This window comes from Sciurus carolinensis, chromosome 4, assembly GCF_902686445.1.
Source record: "Sciurus carolinensis chromosome 4, mSciCar1.2, whole genome shotgun sequence".
NCBI lineage: Eukaryota > Metazoa > Chordata > Mammalia > Rodentia > Sciuridae > Sciurus > Sciurus carolinensis.
The window spans coordinates 64,394,037-64,415,838 of NC_062216.1; the positions used below are offsets into that span (position 1 = coordinate 64,394,037).

A 21,802-nucleotide genomic window follows, 5' to 3' on the forward strand; every position below is an offset into this window, starting at 1 on the left:
CCGTGTTAATGGCATCTAAGCCAGTGATGAGTTGGACTGGACTCTCAAGTGGCATAACAGTGAAGGGAGCCAGGACAGAGGAGAGTCTCACTGCCCTGCTCTACTAAGTCAGAGAGACACTGAGAGAATCAGGTGAGATTAAATAAGTTGATCAGCATCACATGTCAGATGTGGGGTTTCCTAATAACTTTTGCTTCAAGGTTGATTTGTTTCAAAAATTATATGAAATGCAACTCCTTAGTTAGAAAATGTGGCTGACAAAATATTTTTTTTTTCAGAGAAATGCTTTTTCATGAGAATGATTGAACTGTGAACATGGTTTCAAAATAGCAACAAAATGAAAATCTCAAAAGTTAGTCTTATCAGTGGGGAAAATTTGACACCAAATGGTTGGGAGATGAAAAGGGGAAGATTTGTCATTGGCCTAGAAAGTGATAAACCTGAGTAAACAGGTTCAGAAACTGGTACTATTTGTGGTTGAAATTTTATGGAATTAGGATTACCTACCAGGTTCATTCTTAAAGGATAAAATGGGCCAGGAGCTTTGTAGATTTCCACTAACTAATAAGAATATGGTTACTTTCTTTCTCTGCACCTACCGCCCCAACAAAAAGTCAGAAACTGGGGAAATAAAACAAACTGGGCAAATATAAAAGCACCTGCTTACTCAGGCTGGTAGCTCCCACTTCTGGCCACTTGTAATTCCCCAAGGGCTACAGGATAGAGCTGTCCGTTGTCTCCCCATTATCAACTCAACTCTGTTGCCCATCTCCCTTACCTCCAATTCCGCAAGATTAAATTGGTGTAGCACAAGTGCATAACTTTGCTGGAGGTGGGAGGGTGGTGTGGGGGTGGAGTGTGTGAATACACCCAGTGGATGTTCAGAACCAGCTCCAATAAACATTTTGTCCTTGATGTGGTTTGGAAATTTCGGGGTGCTTTTATTACTGTTTCAAAGCTCTGTGCAGATCATGCACACTATCACCTGTGGAGGGCCCACTCCCAAACCCAATCTGTTTTTGGATTCTTAACCAATCATATTGAGATGTAGGATGGCACTTTGGTGTGATGGCATTGTGGCCTGATCCAAACCTGTCTTGATGGGAGTCTGAGTTTGTCCTGATGATAAAAGTGACACATGGACACACACCAGAGCTTTGCTATTTTAAGAATGTACTTTATACAAAATAACCAGTTCATATGGAAATAAATCTACAGACCTCCAAGGATCAAAAAGCTTTTTAAAAGTTCTTTTAAAAAATTATCCAACACACAATATTGAACTAACTATTGAGGTAAATGTCGCTCTCAGTCAAACAGGGAATCAGCAGACCACGACAAAATATACACAATATAAAAATAAATAGCATTCCCCTTTCCAGTACTGGCCAGGGAAGTTCACACGGCTTTCGCTTTCACAGCAGGAGCAAAGACTGCCCGACACTGTGCACAGCAGGCTGGTGGAGCCTGGATGGGACTCCCAGGCAGGTGAGTGAGGTACCCAAGCCCCCGCTGGGGAAAAGGGGGGGCCACACAGTCTACTGATGGGGGTCAGTGTTTGAATAACTTACTTAACATTCACACCCCTGTTCCCACCCCACCCAACCCTTTCAAAAACACATGCAGGACAATTGCTGGTTATCAGGCATTTCTACTTAAAAAGTTAAGTGAGAACAAGAGAAAAAGACCAGGTAAAAAGTCCAACCCAAGCCACTCCATGGTGTCTAGTACAGAGGATTCAACATCTAGTCAGGAGACAAAAGCTTTTGTCACAGTTAACTGAGAGGGGATGCAGCAAGCTCACCCTAACTCTGCTTTCCTGAATAGGAAGAAAGGTAAGGCTCAGAGTCCTAAGGCGGCATGGTAGAGTTCAACCTACTGAAAGAGAAAAGGGGAGCCAGTGTCTTCTCACCCAGCAAGTCTCAATCACATCTGTAGTTCTTAGGCAGTGATGTGAGCCTAGCAATAAACACCTCTACACCCTCAACCCAATTCCAACATCCTGGCTGAAGCTGTCATATAAAAAGCAATCTGCTGAGACACTACATCCTGGAAACACCCAAGATTGAACAATACACTGATTCATGAAACTGATTTCTACAATGGAAGTCCATGAAGAATCTGGCCAGGGGGTAAACTAAGAGACAAACACAGAAGGGGAAATCATGCTGGCAAACCAGTTGGCTTGTATTTCTTGGAAAATCGAGTTGTTCTGAAGCATGCCAGGAATCTGACATTATGGAATTGTCCTTGCCCTCTAAATTGAGGTTTCCTGTGAAGTATCAATTCAGTCTTAAGAGCAGTATAGTATTTGCAAATATCATAATAACCACATCAGGTAAACACCACAGGATAATGATACCAAGTGGTATCAAAGGGAAAGGCTAGAATAAATTCACATTTAAAGCTGAGCTCTGACTGAATGTAGAGGACACAGACTAAAGGTCTTAAGGTTTTCTACAACTTGAATAAAGATGAGCATGAAAATTTGCCTTTTGAGAACAGGTGGACCAGGGCTCAGTAAGAATACAGGTACTGTAGAATAAGGTCATGTGTGCTACCAGAGGAATTCGACCAGCCTTATCCAAGAGGGTTAGAGTGGCTTTAATTTAACTTAATTTTATTTTTAAGAGGTAGGACAGAAAGTTAGATGAACGAGAATCCTGTGTATTTTGTCCTTATCTACCACAGCAAATTTAGTCAATAGCTCCTACTGAACAAATTTGGGAGAGGGAAAACCAGAACCAAAACCAAAAAATACATATACCTCAGAAACCTTCCAAAAGGTCCTAATTTTCTTTCTGGATCTCTTATTTCTCTTAGGCCTTAGAGAAACAATTTCTAACTTACGAACAAGCCTAATAAAGATAAGTCATGAATGTTAAACAGGAATGAGGGTATTTCCAATTATCCATGCATCTCATCTATGCCCTCCTGGGGACTACTGAGAGCAGTCACACTGACAAGGTGACAGTGGCCTACAGGGTGAAGTTTCCTTAAGCCTGAGAATAAACCTTTTAGGACACCTGTACACATACCTTTCTAATTATTACACATCATATAACCATCATTTCCCTATTGGAGAAGATGGCACATGCATTTGCATTTGCTTAAGACACTTGGAAAAGCGAAGTGCTACAGGAGGAAGAAAGATGAGAACAAAAGATCCTGCTTGCAGGCAAGTGGATAAGGGGTTCACAGCAGTTCAGTCACTTGTGCTCCCACAGTCTAGCAGCTGCAGGCAGCTTTTAGCAGATCTGCATTTCAGAGACCAATAAAAGTTGGGGACATACCAGATAAGGGATGAAGCACTAGGCCCTGTAATGTACAACCAATTCCCACACAGAATGCAACAAGGCCAACCATTTCACTGATGCTCTTGTTCACAGTGTTAAATTCAATACAGTAGTTCAATTCCTATAGCCCTTCCTTAAATTCTCTCATCTGTCTATACAAGAAAGGAGATTAAAGATTAAAGATTTTAGATATTACTGATTTCCCCCCCTATATTGTTCACAGCATCTCTCTAGCAATAGGTATTCGGGTGTGGGGAAAATAGGAGGAAGGGTCACCTGAAGCAGTGTGCACACAGCAATAGTAGGGTTTTAACACTGTGGCTGAGGTCCTGTGGTGACCACAATCCTAAAGAGAAGTCAGAATGCTTTGAGCTCAGACCAGGCCTAACAAGCCCCACACCAACTGATTCTCCTTCCTGCTTTTGCACAAACACAGAAACTAAAGTAGTAATGCTTTAACCACGGTAGCCTATACAAGCTCAAGGACAGACTGAGGCCCATCCACAGATCTTCTGACTTCTTGACTCTTCTTGGTGCTAGGTTTCTGACAAGTTTTAGGATCAAATGAGAACTCAACCTCACGATGCAATCTGCTTGCAAACATACCAAACTTAAATGAAAGTCTGTTAGAGAAAAATTGTTTTGTTTTTTTCCCCACCTTACATCAGATGCATCTGTTCACTCCCCTTGCACTCTCAACTCTGCTGAAGTTCAAAGCAACACCACCAGGTTAGTAAGCATTCACTTACTGATATGAATTTCCAGTCTACTGGGTGTCTCGAGTTCTATAACTTGAATATTCCATATCTGTTTCCTTCCCTCTGAACACACTGTTTAGCAGACTATAAATACTAGTTTTATATCAAGGAGGCTGGAACTGGAGGGAAAGGTTCTACTGACCCCACCCACAAGTGAATACATAAGAAACTAGATTAATATTTTATGAAGACTCTTCTATTATCCCAAGAGCATGCTTTAAAAAATTATGCTATTCTTTACAAAGACCTGTAATTTCAGGTTGTTTTCTTAGTCTTTACTTTGTGGGATATTCATGGGTCCTAACTTTGGTGACATCTCAGCTAACAAAATACAGAATGCTAAACACAAGAAATCCAGTGTAACTCGCTTCTAAAACTGTAATAAAGTAATTTAATACTGTAAAATTGTTTCCTACCACAGATGACAAATGATTTCCAAGAAGTTGTCCTTGATTAACTATTTTTAAATCATGATGACTGACTTTACTATGATTCATTTAAACTGAGCAAAAACTATATATACTGAAATATTCCTAAATTCAAACTGTAAATCTATAGAATACATATTCCCTATTTGGACCTGTGCAATTTCTTTATTGAGACTAACATATACAAACCTGAGTAGTCACTTTCACAAAATGTGATTTGTGTCAGACAGCTTGTGTAATGCCTTCTAGTTCACAGCCTAACAAGCCTGTGAAGAGGACTGTTCATTTGATCTTCTAATGAGTAAAGCACTCTAGTGATCCCAACTCCTGATACTGGTTTGCAACTATCTCTTAGGACTGGAGGCAAAATCAGGAAGGAATACCATTTTCCCAAGGTCAAAACTTGGGCCACCAGAGTGAAAGCAGCCTGTCTTCCAGGTTGAAGCTTCCGGTAGGCCATGGGAGAGCACTCTATCCCCAAACTAAGAAATGAACAGTAAGGAGGACAGGTACAACTATACTCTCTGAGGCTGACTGGAAGAAGGTCGTCAGCTGTGAAGGGCCGGCCAGTCACTAAGGAAATAGTTATTGACATATGATGAGATGAAGCCTTTCCTACCCTCTTCTCCAGCTCCCCAAAGCATTGAGTGTGACATGATTGTAAACAGACAGAGACCACTTCAGTGCTGTGTGCCCACCAGTTAGGACTTCCATTTCTTCCACATTCCCACCCACCCTTCCCACATTATGTACAATACATTCACCACCAACAAAAATTGTTTTAAAAGGCAACATGAAAATTGTGTAAACTGGACCCAGCTCTGAAAACATTAATACTACAAGTAGTCCCTTCCTCATATATACCTGAGATTAGCTGCTCACAAAAGTTTAAAAGCACCACTCTGTTATTATGTATGCCCCACACCCAGGTTTAAAGTGATTTTCCCTGAAGGACAGTCTCAGAATTTGGAGAAGTCAGCATGAACTCCAGGTTCACTTGTTCTTCCTGACTGTCTGTCAGCTGTGCAAGCGATCCCTGACCCAGCACCTCTGTGAGCTCTGTGTCAGTCGTCTATGGAGTGAGTGTGCTTCTAAGGCCCAGGAATAGCTCCAGCTCCTGATGGCAAGGCGTGATTCACTCTGAAGGGGCAGAGCAGGGTGACTGGGATAGAGATGGGCAAAGATCATTTCCCCAAATCCTCCATGTTCTGTCTTCATGTGCAGCTTTTCACTTCCTTGGGGGTTATTTCCTCCTAGGACTAGCTCTGAGAGGAACAAAGTAAAGACATTTTTAAGAAAAATTTTAAATTGTGTCGATTATTAATTAAAAAACATGTCACAGAGTTGTATGTGCTTGCCTACACAGCTATAGTTTACTCCAAAAGGGTTGACTCTCAGGTCCTGAACCCCTGGGTTTGGACCCCAGCCCCTACACATAGAAGCTATAGAACTTCATACACACTAGAAAGTGCTACTGCAGTTGCTCACAGTTTCTTTATGGGGCCAGGGAAAGAACTGAGATAGTCTTTGCATGTAGAAGCTCTCAGCAGTGTGTCTGTGAGAGAGAAGTAGCTGCTCTTATTCCAAATCTGACTGACCAGTCTAGCAAAAAGGAGTAGGTGGGAAGGATATAACAAACAAGCTTTTGGCAGAAGAAACGTGGGAAGGCAGTTTGGAAAAATTGAGGTTTAAATAAATACTCCTTAAAGAGCTGGTTACCACTCAAAATTATGAAACAGAAGTATGTGGAAATAGTAGATAAGCAACTTCTGAGGACTCTGCTGCTGGTCTTCCTCAATGCCAAGGACTGGGAGCAGGGCCTCAGTGACTTGTTTCACCTGAATGCCTATAGTACATGAAGTAACAGGACACCTTTAACATATTTTCTCAGACTGACTTTGAACTTGTGAAACTCTTTCCTCAGCTTCCCAATTTGCTGGAATTACAGACATGAGCCACCATGCCCAGTTTACAGGGCACTTTTACCCATATTTACATTATGTACGAAATATGTTAATAATTGTAAGTGAATGTGTTAATGTTAATATGTTAACACTGTCATGTATTGAATTATGTCTTTATCTCACAAGTATCACAGTGTTCCACTTGACAAAAGATATATATAACAGTAAAACATACTAATGGGTAAATAGCACTGTAACATCTCAATTATTTTACACATTTTAATCAAACTTATTTGGGAAATAAAATTTGCATAAATCTGAAAAAAAAAAAAAATCTCAGAAGCAGGGTACAGTGGTTCATGCCTGTAATTCCAATGGCTCAGGAAGCTAAGACAGGAGGATCTTGAGTTCAGAGTCAGACTTCGCAGCTTTGTAAGGTCCTAAACAACTCAGTGAGACCTTGTTTCTAAATAAAATATAAAAAAGGTAAGTGCCTCTGGGTTCAATCCCTGGTACTCCGTGCAAAAAAAAAAAAATTCTCAGGGATTTGGGGATACAGGTCAGTGGAAGAATACTCATCTAGTAGGGGTAAGGTCCTGGGTTCCACTATCGGCATGGCAAAAAGGAAACAATTTTTAAAAACCTAGTCTGAGGATGGCAATGAGGCCACACATAGATTGAGTATCCTAGATCTGAAAGGCTCCAACATCCAAAATTTTTGTTTTGTTTTTGCAATGTGTGCTAAAGAGCAAACCCAAAATTTGCACATGATAGGCAAGCACTATCACTGAACTATATGCCCAGCTTGAAATTAAAAACTTTTTGAAATTGGACACAATGCTGATAAGTTTCAGATTTTGGAGCACTTCAGATTTTAGATTAGCTACACTCAACTAGGTAAACCCTATGCAAATATTCTGAAATCTGAAAAACTCTGGGTCCCAAGCATTTTCCAGAAGGGATAGTAAACATATTTATTTCCCACATTATTTCTAATTTTTGGTTAATTCTTACCTGATCCAGAGGAAGTGTTGGGGGTTTGTGTGGTGGCAGCTGTTCTGGTGATGCTGCTGGTGCTGGGGTCTTTGGGAAAGAGGACTGCGACTGGATAGGATGTATGTGCATTCTATAGCCATAAGAAAAGGAACCAGGTAAGAATTAATGAAAGCATACTTTAATCATGAAGAGATGGCTTAATTATCCAGGTGATCCAACTTGGAATCATTAATAATGGGACAAAATGACATTATGTGCATTTGGATGTAACACAACAGGAAGTACACCCACACTATACATATTCTTAACAAAAGTGATTAATCTTAATAGAGGAAATACTGAGAAGAATCCAGAATCTAGAACACACTGAACAAGGCCTATACTCTTTGAAAAACAAAACAAAGACAGGATAATTGTCATAAATTAAGAGATCAAAAAGACACTACAAAATGTAAATACATAGGTCTTGGCTGGATCCTGGGTCAGAAACAAATCAAAACAAAACAAGGGGTTGGGGTTATGGCTCAGTGGTAAAGCGCTCGCCTAGTGTGTGAAGTTCAATCCTCAGCACCATGTAAAAATAAATAAATAAAAATAAAGAGTCCACCTACAACTAAAAAAATATTTGAACAAAACAAAATAAGATATATGAAGCAAAATGTTAAAGGGGGAAAGGGTAAGATGATAAGAAAAAAGTGGAGTGGGAGAGAGAGGCACAGTGTTTTTTTTTTTTTTGGTACCAGGGACTGAATTTGGGCACTCAAGTCACTGAGTCACAACCCGAGTCCTGTTTTGTATTTTATTTAGAGACAGGGTCTCACTGAGTTGCTTAGTGCTTCGCTTTTGAGAACCTGCAATCCTCCTGCCTCAGCTTCCTTAGCCACTGGAATTACAGGAATGCACCACCACACGTGGTCACATTGGTTTTTAAGTTGAAGGGTAGTAGTTTAATAACTAGGTTTCATTACTTCTAAAGTAACTTCACATGATCATATTTCACACATCACTATTTGAAACATTCCTGGATGGCCCACACCTCCTGCTGGGGTTTAAACCAAGGACTTCACATATGGTAGGCAGCTTTCCATTACTGAGCTACATCCCCAGTTTTCACTGGGTCTTAAAAGTAACACCAATAGAAATATATTGAGGGGCTGGGGTTGTGGCTCAGTGGTAGTGTGCTTCCCTAGCACAAGCGATGCCCTGCGTTCAATCCTCAGCACCACATAAAAGTAAAATAAAGTTATTGTGTTCACCTAGAACTAAATAAATATATATATTAATTAAAAATATATATATTTCAATTCTGGACAGATCTATTAGAACTTTAATATCGCACATGCTCGACTCCCTGTGGTAGACATATTTTACCTTTGTGTCAAGGTATCTCAGCAGCAATTTGACGGTTTCTGCTTACAGCTCTCAAACTGTGATTATCAAGCCTACAGTATCAAAATTTAAATGCCAATACAGGGCTGGGAGTATTGTTCAGTGGTAGTGTACAAAATTCAATGTACAGTAACACAGGAATAAGGGAGGGGTGGGTAACCAAGCACTTAGTGGCAAATTCATTTTCATGAAGGGAAAAAAAATATCAAAAATAAATTGGTTTCTAAGCCAAATACATTTCCACCAAGTATCCCACAAGAATTCACATGCTCTTTTTCTTGGTCTTAGACTATAAGAGTGTATTCCTCAGGCAATTTTTCTTCTTAAAAATAACGTGAGTTATTCTTTTAGAGAATAAGATAAACATTTAACACAATCTTACCCTGATGGTCGGTACATTTCCTGGAAAGATCCCCTTATTCCGCTTCCAGTGCCAATCTGTTCCATCATTACAGCTTGAAAGTGGCCCAGGCCCTCTTCCTGGCAGCGATAGAGAGGACCCTCTTGAGAGAGGCCATTAGGCTGGGTGGCCCCTGGATGGTGGGGTGGGTGAGCACCCACAGGAGAGTATGCCCTGGGCTGAAAATGACTAGCTGGTCGCTGAGGTGTATAAGAAGGCCCCGCTTGTAGCATTACACCATGGGGTGGGAAAGCAGGTGAACCAAATCCCATCCCTGAACCCAGAGGTGTAGGAGTTCCATAAATATATTCATTGGCTGACAACGAACTCTGTAGCTTGGTAGCTGCATTATGGTTGTCCAGATCTAAAAACTCTTTGGGACTCTCTGGCCTCTCCATAGATTCACTGAGCTTTTCTTCCTCTGGACCAGGATTTTGCCTGTCAGGTGGGACAACTTTAGCAGCCACTGCATCCATTCGAGTTGGGGAAGTTAAGGCAGCACTCAGTGTCTCACAGCTTTGCAGGTTAGCCATGGCATTTTTATCTGAGAAAAGGGACCGTGGGTGTGGGGGGTGACTTGCTGGGGGCCCACCTGGACTTCCCTGAGGGTGGAGAGGTCTCTGCCAGTCAGAAAAGCCCTGTGGACATGTGTAATAAGGAGTTCGCTGATAATGATGGTAGGAAGGCTGAGGTGGTGGTTGGTAGGAATACCTCATTCCCTGGGGGGGTCGATATCGGGGAAAGACCCCAGGGTGAGGATTGTTAGACTGAAAGGCCCTGGGGGGGAAATGCTGAGGATGTGATACTGAGGATTTCCCTCCCATCATAGGGCCCAACCCTTGCAGGCTTGGATTGATGTGGTAATGTGCAGCTGAATTAGAGTATTCCAGGCTGGGCATATACAAGGGAGAAAACTGGCTTACAGGACCTGCCATCAAATTGGGGTCTGCACATGGAGGTTGTCGTTGCGTTCTGTCCTGTGCAGGTCATGGTCTCCTGCAATGTTTTGCCTCTGGGGCAGAGTGGTTTTTCTGAACCATTGCCACCAAGGCCCTTCCCCTCTGACCCACAAGGAGATGCTTCACCAATGACTCCATTTCAGGAAGAGCCCCTCTGTCTGCCACTGTGGAGATGTCTCTCATACAGCCTTGGGCAGCTGGGCTGGTATAGCTGCTGTCTGAGGGCCAGGTGTTCTTGCCCTTTGCTGTTTTACAATTGTCTGCAGACTCCAATGTGTCACTTTTGAGCTCTGGGCCCTCTGCTTCCCTTTCTCTTGGTGAACTCTGCCTGGGGCAGTCGGCCTGCAGGGGAGGTGTAGGTTGAGGTAGCTGTTTGAGGTATACCCCCTCTGAAGCACCAATGCTTGCTGTTTTCTCTTCAAGTCCAGGCAAGGCCTCTGCTGGGGGGGAGGGAAACAAAAAGGAGAACAAAATAATTCAGTAGCTGCAATGACAATATGAATAGAGGGAGAAATGAAGACTATGTGACAAGCAGTAAGATGAGGAGGATCAGGGTTGAGGTGATGCACAGCAATTCGAGACTCAACTAGCTATCATTAGTTCCGGGAAAAGGTCAAGATATTGGGAATCTACATGATCCCTTTCATGGACTTACAGGTAGACTCTAGCATCTCTCCAGCTACCTGCAAGGGAAGCCAAAAAAATGGAAATGGTCCCTCCCCCACTTCCTCTGGCATCATCACAGGCACAATACTGATAGAATATGGAACTTATGAACCCTAGGCAGATGCACATGAACTACGGAAGGAGAACATGGTTATCATCAGAATGGCTGCCCAGGTGAGAAGCTCTGAAAAACTGACAAAATGTAAAGGTCCAGTACATGAAGAGGCCTCAGAATGGCTAGATGCCCAACTTCCATTTATCAGAATAGAAGCTCCATAGGAACAGGCAGTGTTATCCTCCACAGTAATCAAACAAACTGCAGACTCAGTCAATATCTGTTGAATGAATAAAATTATTCATCTTGTTTGGAAGATGTTTGGATGCTTGCTTGGAAGATACCTGGTGCTAGAGATTGAATACAGGGCCTATGCATGCTAAGCACACTCTACAACCACTACCATTCTTGGGAAGTCATGAAACAAGAGGCCAGGCATTTTTTGAATATTAGAAGAATTGAATACATTCAATCGAATTAATTTATTAGTCCTGAATGCTCAATTATACCCCAGATTGTTTACCTCACTATGGTATCAAACCATTAACACAGAAAAATCAGCCACATTATGTTTTCACACACTCATAATATTTTTAGAAAGACAGAGTTGTAGTACAAGCATGATCACAATCTGATTCTAGAAAATAAACTTTAAAGGAAAAGACTAAAGAAATGACTTAAAGAACTAGTACGATGCCTCCGACTACCTGTGAACTAAAGTTGGCCTTAAGGATCAAAGGCACAAACTGAGCAACAAAATTAAAATATTATGCTTTTCATTAACGTAAAACTCAGCAACTAGTGGACAGAATTATCCAAAGTGTCACAAATGATACTATTTCAAACTTTTGACTTGCAGACACACCTGAAACCAGTATTAGAAAATTTGACTGTGGCTATTTACAAAGTGGGCTTTTCCTAGAAGGAAATGCTCAGAGTTTGAGTTCTAGCCCCCAGCATCAATTTCTGTGAAATCTTCATCAGCTTTTATGAACATCTGAGTATCTCTCATCTGAAGAAAACTATGAACATGTATACTATACTTCTTCCCTTAAAGTTAGCATTAAGTATACAAAGGATTCTTCTCTAGTTTACTCTTGCCTTCTCTTAATTGGCATTTCTAAGAAACTGATTCAAGCTTTGCTAGAACTCATTGTGCTTCATTTTTATTACATAAAGGCATGTATCCAAGGAAAGGAGAGAAATGATGAGACATAAAAACTTATCTTACAATGATAACCTTCCAGATAGTCACTTTTGAAAGTCATGAGAGATGCGGTGGTTAATAGGAAGGATGTTTATCTAGCCTTGTCAGGGCTCAAATCTTTCTTTACCACTTACTAAACAGAAGACAGCAAATAATCTAGTATCTCTGTGCACTGAATTTCCATCTGTAAAAACAAGGATATTAACATAGCTATTACAAAGGCTTTTTTTCTGAGAATTAAAGGATTATAAATGAAAGTCTCAAAAAGAATGCCACAAACAGGAAGCAGCTATCAGTGTGTTGATCCTTTTTATCATGCTGAGACCTTTAGACCAAAAGGAATACTATAACTGGCCCAAACTTAAGTAGTTTAGGAAAGAGGCTGGAAATGAGTTTACATTTGGTTTCATATTTGGTTTACATTTCATATCGTGATTTAACAGTTAAAAACCCAAAAGTCAGATAAAAGTGACAATAAAAATTACCTTGGTCATTCTCAGGCTTTTGTGTTTCATTATTGTCCTGTATCCTCCCAGGGTTGCCCAAGGCAGGCTTGGGGGCTGACACACTTACTGATGCTGAATGAGCTACCTGTGGAAAAGGGCCAGGTACCTGGGGGGGAGTAGGCTGACAGGGGTTGTAAGGCACACCTGGTGGGCAGACACGGGAGGACAGCTGCTGCATGGCAATCATCTCAGGGCTGTCCATCATGGAGTCCCCTCCTTGCATCCCCCGTAGTGCCTGGGAGGGCCCTCCAAATAGAGAACTTGGTGCTGGGGCTGGAGGTGGTTGCAACCTATGTCCAGCTGACTTACAGGGTGGTCGCATATACCCTGAAGAAGGAACTCCATGAGGTAGAAAGCTTGATTGCTTAGTCCACTGGTTTGGGGGTACAGGTGGTCTCATTACTCGGGAATCCATCATGTGACCAAGAGTGTGAGGCTGGTGAGTGGGTCCTGGCCCTAGGTGGGGCTTCTCATCTGACCCCAAAGGTCCTGGGTTTGTAGCACCATGGTTCCCATTCCAGACGGCAGAGTGTACTCGATTCAGGTACTTATAGGATCGATACATGTGACTGGGAGGAATTTCTGAACTCTCAGCAAAGTCTGGTGGTCGGGTTGGAGCCCCACCATGCCTTGGAGGAACAAATCCTGGCTGGAATGAAGCTGGGGGATACATGTTTCCATCCTGACTAGGGCCACTCATCTGTCCAAGCTGCAAGGAGGGAGGATGTGATCCCATGTTAGAAAGGTGTGTCAGCCCCCACACATCTGCTTATCTTCAGGAGTGCCAAGCTGGGGTCCTCGTGGTTGCTAATTCCAACTGGAGGCTGGCAACATAAAAAATAAGAGAGCAGAGTTAACTAGTCACAGACCAAGGCAGTCCTTGCAACATACTTCACCTACAGGGACAGGCTCTTCAGGACAGAAGATGGTGAATTAAATTTAACCTGAGAAAATATTATTTCTGAAACATGCTTAGGGGACCCTTGGCAGCTACAGCTTCTGAGGTGACTCCTTACCTGTATGGTAAAGGGCTGATGCTGCTGTATGGGCTCTCCTGGTGTGCTTCTGGGACTCTAGAGGAGCCATAGAAGGTGTTGGGCTCTGATCCTTGAAGAGGGCCAAATGTTCCTGGTACTGCTGGCCTCTGGAGGCAGTGAGCAAAGGAAGGGGAAAAAACAAACAAACAAAAAAACCAGACAAGGATATTAGGTACAGAGCAAGGGGTTCCCTAACGTCTGCTAGTATATGTGCTTCCCTAGATTAGACTAGCTCCTGACCCTGAAGCAGCTTCTCTCTGCAGAAGAGTCAAATTAAAATGATGTCTCTCACCAGGTGCAGTTGTGTATGCCTGTATATCAAGTACTTGGGTAGCTGAGACAGGAGGATCACAAGTTTGAGGCCAGCCTGGATAACTTGGCAAGACCCTGTCTCAAAAAACCAAAAAGGGCAGGGGATGTAACTTAGTGGTAGAGTGCCCCTGGGTGCAATCCTCAGTACCACAAACAAAAATGATATGGAATTTTCCTATCTTTTAAAATCACATCCCTTTTGCCCCTGTACAACTGTCTTTTTACCCATTTCATCCTCCATCATAAGATCTTAATACCTCAGATACACTGCATAGCTTATGAACTTCTATGCTTTATACAGAGCTAACCTTCTTCCTTTCCTCCCTGTCACTTCCATCAAGTCTCCCTGTGTTTTCTAAGCTGTTCTCAAACTCCTGGATTTAAGCAATACTCTTGCTCCAGTCTCCTAGTAGTTGGGACTAAGCATACACCACCATGTCAAGGCTTTTTTAAATCTGGTTTTGCTCACACTGACAATTTATGATTCAAATGACAAAAGAAAAGGAGGATTTGAAATAAAGGAAGGATGAAGGTGGGGAAAAAAATCATCCACATTATTACTTGTAAAAGGTGTCAAATGGATAGCCCTTACTTTGCCATTAGTTCACTGGCTTGAAGAAATCATCACAGAAGTTTAGCTTTTCCTTACCATTTGGTTTAAAAGAGGTGCCTGGCTGGGCATCCCACCACAGTGCAGGGGTCGGGAAAAGCCTCGTCCATTTGAAGTGCCCACCTCTCGAAGGGGCTGAGCAGAATTGCTGCTCTGATCATCCCCAGAGGAGGAAGCTCGGCGTGCAGGGGGCAGTGATTTTCCTCCATTTTCCACAGGCTGCTGTTTCCTGCTAGGCCCTTCTGAATCCCTAGAGCGGGTCCAAATATGGCTTCCACTACTACGCCCAGACCGACTCCGTCTTTTCTCCCGCTTTTCATCCTCTCGGATCCAAAATTCTTCATCTGTGTCTCCATCTTCTCCAGGAAAATGTTTCATCATTGCCCGATGGAAACACCTCTCTAAATTATCGGACATCTTGGTATACTCTATAAGGAAAAGACAAGGACTGACCGTGCAGGCACAGATTTTACAGGTCACAAATAACAACTCTTCCACTAATAAACAACAAAAACTGCAACTGTTTTGTTCAACTTACTCTGGGGGCCTATTATCCTGTGAGGCTATGGACAGAAGATGAGTAAGATATGGCTTCTATTCATAAAAAGCTCAAGGTTGTATGGCTGGGACAGTTATTCCCAGTTTATTACCTCAAACCATTAAAAATTTAATTTTTTAAGGCCTAATTACTGAAATCATTAAATACTATTACTCAATCTTACTTTTTTTTAACTTTGGCATTCTCAGTTAATGCACAAATAACCCAGCTGGAGTACCTGGAACCATATGCTGATTCTCAAAATGACTTAGAAATGACAGGCTGGGTGTAGCTCAGTGGCAGAGTACGTGCCTAGCACGTATGGAGACCATAGGCCCAGGTACCAACCTCAGTACTCTCAGTACTGCCCTCCTGCCCCCCACCCCAAATAAATTGGCTCCATCTAAGTTTCAATCCCATCTGTGGTGAAGAGGTCCAGGTAAAGCTAGACTAGTCTCTAGAATGAGAAATAGTCTAAGGCCAGCAGTTAATCTCCAGCTGTGCTCTGCCATCCTATGGGATGAAAGAGAGCTCCTGAACACATATGGTGATAGTAACTTCCAGTTTACACTCTGTTTATAGTTCTAAATAAAAAAATTCAAATCACTAAGAAGTGTATGTCTAACAGAAGGAATTTTTATCCCGATTATAATGGCATGGTAACAGCACCTGGCGTAAATTCCTTACCCACTTACCACTATTCTCCCCATTATATTTTCGACAATTCCTGAACATAGTCTTCATGTCATTTACGAATTCTTCCTTGGTACAGTATAAACCTCCATTCAATTTCTTCTCCATACTTGAAATATCCATGGGGATCTAAAACAGGACAAGTAACAATATTAATTAAATACATTAAGAAAACAACATGTCATAGTCCCTATAAGGCAAAGGAATAATGACATTACAAGTTGTCTTACAAGAGTCTGATACTCTCTAGCAACCTTGATTCTTAAGAATGACAGCTAAGCAAAACAAAAGCGAACAACAAAGTATGAGCAAGACTCAGATGCTAAGCATAATTTCAAAGATACCTTAATAATCTGATAATAGTTGGGGGCATAAGATTCATCCACGGGTTCCAAAAATGGCCAGGAATCCTTGTGAGCCTTTACCACATCTAGAACTGAAACCAAAGAAGAAACTTGACTAATAACTCACAGCAAGACCTCCACCACAAACACAGTAGTTGAGAATGGGAACTAACCTTATACATGGCAGTAAAATCATCATCCAACTCAAAGCTGTGAATCATAAATAAGACATTAGTATTCATTCTACCTTTTCAACTTAGCTCTTCAATTCAATCACAGACATAGCTGAATGCACCAAGATCTTAAATATTTAGTATTCAAGTAAATATTTAATATAGATAACATTTGCTAAAAATAATATAAAGATGAGGGACAATCCACCTTAGCAAAAAAGGGACTATCACTTACTTATCTGTAATATGATGGGGTTGATGTAGATGAGGCAAAACTTTTAAGATCCTACAATTTATTTGGGATTTAAAGAATAATCCAAAAAGTCATATAACAATGAGTTCATGAACACTAAACACTTATTTGTTTCCTTCTTGCATTTTTAGTACGGAGTAAAGATATACAGTACTAGGTAACTACAAAGGAAAGCTATTATTTTAAAAGTAGAAATTGCTTTTTACATTTTCAAGCAACAACTGTATATAATAATCATCTGATTTCATTAAGTTAACTATTGAGGTAATAAAACTGCGTGTACAAGTATCACTGTGCTTATAGAGTGTGACAGCAAAAATCTAAGAAGGGCAGAGAGCGGAAGAGACACTCAGCATTTCTGTGTGTTGTGAGGAATGCTGTCAGGTGTGAATTTAAGGCTGACCTTTGTTCCTTACTGTGTTTTCTAAACTTTGATATTGGTGATGTCATTGCCTACTACCGGCTCAGTTTTAAACATTAAATGAGAAGAGTGCTTGCTTTTAGCACAGTGCAGTGTCAAGTGCCATTACTGATGTCATTATTAAATACTCACAGGTCTTTTGTCTTTTTTCCTTCCCTCATGGGAGAATTAGGGTCCAGATGAGAAAGTTCTGGGGGTAGTTCCTTGCCTTGAGCCAGCAGCCATGCCCGTTCTTCCCCTGAGCTTTCTCCTCTTGGCTCGATCTACAACAATACAGTCAAATGAACCTGTGCTCACTCTTCCTGATGCTTCTGATGCTCCCCCACCTCTAACACACAGGGCAACCTCACTCACTTAACTTCAATGTCACATATTAGAGAGAATACTCATGATATTCCTACTTAATGCTACTTCAATCACAGCACTCTTTAGTCATAAACCTGCTTAATTTTTGTTCAGATAGCTCACCACCATCTATTCCACAGTTTGTGTGTGTGTCTGTGTTTTTTTATGGGGGGTGGGGGTTGAGGGGGTACTGGGAATCGAATAGGGGAGCTTAACCACTGAGCAACATCATCAGTCCTTTTTTTATTTTGAGACAGGGTCTCACTAAGTTGCTTAGAACCTTGCTAAACTGCTGAAGCTGGCTTTGAACTTGAGATCCTTCTACCTCTGCCTCCTGAGCCACTGGGATCACAGGTGTGCAACATCGCGCACCTAGCCACAGTATCTTTTTTATTTTTCCATCTTCTTCCTACTAAAACTGAAACTCTACAATATCTTATTTAATTAATTACCATGTATGTACAACAGTGCCTGACACAGAATGAGTGCTCAACAAATATTTGTTAAAGAACAATCCTGTTACACAGGTATTATTAATTTTTCAGGTACATAAACTAAACCACAAAATGAAGTTTTATACAAATTAAAAATCAACAATTGTGTACCTATAATAAAAACCTATTGAAAAAACAAGAGTCCTACTGAAAAACAAATAAAAAAATTATGATTACCTTGAAAAAATTAAACCTAGCACTGAAAACAAAAATACATCCAAGACCTCACAAGTAAGATATAATTACATAATATGAATATAAATTAAATCTGTGGATTACACACACTATGGGTTTTAGAAGAAAAGCAATGAACTAGGCAGAAATGGGGTTAACCATGATGTAACAGAAGGAACTACTTAAAAATGGGAGGGAAAAACACATATTTTAAATTTCATAGCCAAAATTTACCTGTTTTCATTGAATCAAAAAAGTCAAATCCATATGATATGTTATTTATTTGAAACTTAAAAAATACTTCCATATATTTAAAAGAAAGAAAAATGCTGGTCTACATTCAATCAAGCCAATGTTATGTTATCACATAATTTATCAGGTTCAGCTTATAAATCAGTATTGCTAGCCAAGAAAATATCTAGGGACAGTTGGTTTCCTTTGCTGTGCAAAACCATAAATTAAAGAAAACACTCTTTACAACCATGATCTGCTACTGACTCTGAGAAAACTTGATCTAATAATTGTAATATTCTAAACATGACTAGTGATATATCTAAATAAAATCTCTGAACTTTATTAACCTTCTCTCACTCATGTTATGAATTAGATCTGTAAAATATAAACACGACAGAATACAATTGACCTGTTTAAACAGAAATGGCCAGAAATAACTGAAATAAAAGATGGTCCCCATCTTAATTTGATCTTGGCTGTAGGAGGACTATTCCCACACAGGAACCTCTCCGACAGAAGGCTACATACCTTCCACTGCTTTGACCTTCTCCTCCAATTCTCGCTTCCTTTCCTCTTTTAACATCTGCTCCTGTTCCTTTTTCTGCACTGCAAGGAGAATCTGGCGTTCTTCCTCCTCCTCCTTGCGCTTCTGTTTTTCTATTCTGGTGAGCACAGGAGTCTCCTGTAAGGAGTCAAAGAGCACATCAAGTAAACTTAGGACAATGACACAAAGCAACTCTTCACTCTTTCGATTTATTGAATTGGAGAAATACAATTGCAGTATTAGTTAAGGGCTTCATATCAAATTTATTTTATTACCTATTAGATATATGAATGGCTATATAAACACATTAAAAACACAGTGGGATTGGGTACAAGGTCACATGCTACTTGGTAGGCTGAGGTAGAAGATCACACGTTCAAGGATAGCCTCAGTATTTAACAAGAGTCTGTCTCAAAAAAAAAAAAAGGGGGGGGGGTAGCGGTGGGGAGGGCTGGGGCTCAGGGGTATAGTGCCCTGGGTCCAATTCGCAGTTCCCCAAAATATAAAAAAGCAAAAACAAAAGCCATGATACGTCACACTGGAGTTTTAAACTCAGGCTTGGGTCCAATGATTTCTATAATTTGTAGTCTTTAGGAAATAATGTTAGAAATAATGTGATGGACAGGAGAGGAAAAATTGAGACACACATTCCTCTAGATTGATTATTTGATGAAAGTGCAATTTTATTTTATTTTTTAAAATTTTGTTGTAGATGGACACAATATATTAATTTTTTTTAATGTGGTACTAAGAATTGAACCCAGGGCCTTACAAGTACTAGGCAAGAGCTCTACCACTGAGCCACAACTCCAGCCTGAGAGTGCAATTTTAAAAAGCATCTTCAGCTAAGTACACTAAGGATGAATGTTACTAGACAAGTACAGGTTCACAATTTCAATGATTCATATGACTCTTTTTTTTGCACCAGGGATTGAACCGACCCAGAGTGCTTACCACTGAGCTACCTCCCCAGCCCTTTTTGTTTTATGTTTGGAGACAGGGTCTCACTAAGTTGTTTAGGGTCTTGCTGAGTTGCTGAAACTGGCTTGAACTCATGATCCTTCTGCCTCAGACTCCTGAGTGCCCAGCTTCATATGAAGAAATCAAGAGGTGGAGGCAAAGAGGTCACTTTTGCTTTAAGATTTAAAACAGAGATGAAGGAGTTTGCAGATATTCCTGAAAATTATTCAAAGAACTGGCTAGTATTTTCCCTTGTTTTCCAGCTCAAGCAACATTAACATAATAATGATTGCAGGTGGCCAACGGGAATGTGATTGTCTAAGAAATCTAACAAAGAAAAAGATAAACTAAGGAAAATAGGACTCTACCATTCATAATTTTATGAAGTTTTACAATGTACATTTCACAATAAAAACTAGTTCTGAGCCATTGTATAGGTCAGAACACTGAAGTTATTTTGCATTTCTTTCTTTCTTTTTTTTTTTGTGCTGGGGACCGAACCCAGGGCCTTGTGCATGCCAGGCAAGCACTCTACCAACTGAGCTATATCCCCAGTCCCTATTTTCCATTTCTTTTCTCAACTTTTGTGCTGATGTAAAAGCCAGACATTTTTCTTTTTTCAATACTGCTACTGAAGAGGTCATGCCTACTACCTGCTACAGTGAAAACAAATTGCAGAGATAGTTTCTATACAAGAGGTCTTGAAGTGGTGAGAATAAACAGTGAATGCAGACTGATGTGTGTACAAGTTACCATTTAACAATGAAACCTTCTAAACTTCAATATATTTTGTTTATGGTTCTTAAACCAGTTTAGGTTCTAATTTGACTGAATTTGGAGGTGATCTCGCCTTTAGTAGTAGACTTCTCAGCATCATTTTATCGCGTAAAATCTTTGAGCATGCCTTTAAGTTTATAAGGAAAAAATCAGACACAAACAGGAGAGATGAAAATCAAAAATTAAATCTGAATCACACCAACAACACTACTCATAAGGAACCTCGGTAGAATAAATAAAAGGCCCCAAATTGCCTTTATCCCACAACCATAGGCAAAATTTACAATTCTGCAACAGGAATGCTACTGACATTTTGGCAAGGATAATTCTTTTAAAAATATAATTACATCTCCTGTCACTGCCTCCTAAATAAATGCCAGTGAAGCAGGTTCCATCCATTTGCACCTACAATCATCTCCACCTCGCCCATTTCCCAGGTACCCTATGTAGTCCAATGCTCTGATACCATTTTCACCCAGCTAAGAACATATAATCCACCCAGAGTTACCAAATCAAACTAAAAGTTTTGTCTTTGTTCCTTTCAACGGTTCCAAGAAAATGCCATAAGATAGCAGATGATTAACATGGGTGGGGGAAGGAAATAATAGGAAAGTTAAACCTTGTCAAAGAATTTCATTCAAAAAAACCTACAGTGTTTCTGTATGTCAGACACATATGTATACACACACATAGAAAAAAACTAAGTATCTATAATGATCATACATAACTTATAATTTATGCATATCCCAAGACTACAGGTGAAAATGTGAAATACTCTTCTTTCAACTACTAGGGGTTATATAAAAAAGGATCAGATATAGGGGTGTGGGGTGGGGAATGGAACCCAGGGTCTTACACATGCTAGGCCAAGTGCTCTACCACTAAGTTGCATCCTAAGCCCCAGGGGAAGGGCAGAGGTGCAAGTGGAGTGCACCTGCCAAACATCAGTCTCCATCAGTTCAGTGAGGAATAGCCCTGTCTAAACTTGGGATTCCAACGTGGTAGCTGTTCTGATTCTTGTAGGCTACTGGGTATCAGGTCAAAGAAGCAATGCTCATTTAACTCATTTAAATAATTTGAAAGATTATAGACAGATTATTTTATAATCTATAGAATTATTACTAATCTATAAAAAATTATTTTAATTTGCAGAGGGAAATTTGATGAAGTATTAGGAAAATAACACTTGTAACTACTGAATGATTTGGTTTTCCACTCCTTTTATTAAACCATAGTTTTCACTCTGAATGAAATTCTGTGATTATTTATTGCCAATAAAAAACTAAATATTATTCTTAACTGATTCATAAAAAGCCAAAATTATACATG

The 21,802-nt window shown here is 40.4% G+C and overlaps 1 protein-coding gene across 1 annotated transcript in view; it reads right to left on the reverse strand.

Annotated features, from left to right (window-relative positions):
- Positions 1-1,136: 1,136 nt before the first annotated feature.
- Positions 1,137-21,802, reverse strand: part of LOC124983192 (cat eye syndrome critical region protein 2) — a 52,908-nt gene continuing 32,242 nt past the window's right edge. The window contains 17 exon segments of the mRNA XM_047550209.1: positions 1,137-5,747; positions 7,401-7,512; positions 9,154-10,130; positions 10,132-10,271; positions 10,274-10,570; positions 12,544-13,317; positions 13,320-13,367; positions 13,370-13,388; positions 13,581-13,621; positions 13,624-13,708; positions 14,563-14,951; positions 15,757-15,883; positions 16,099-16,192; positions 16,273-16,308; positions 17,078-17,181; positions 17,183-17,208; positions 18,721-18,874. Of these exon segments, the coding sequence (XP_047406165.1) occupies positions 5,742-5,747; positions 7,401-7,512; positions 9,154-10,130; positions 10,132-10,271; positions 10,274-10,570; positions 12,544-13,317; positions 13,320-13,367; positions 13,370-13,388; positions 13,581-13,621; positions 13,624-13,708; positions 14,563-14,951; positions 15,757-15,883; positions 16,099-16,192; positions 16,273-16,308; positions 17,078-17,181; positions 17,183-17,208; positions 18,721-18,874 (3,429 nt within the window). The 3' untranslated portion in view covers positions 1,137-5,741.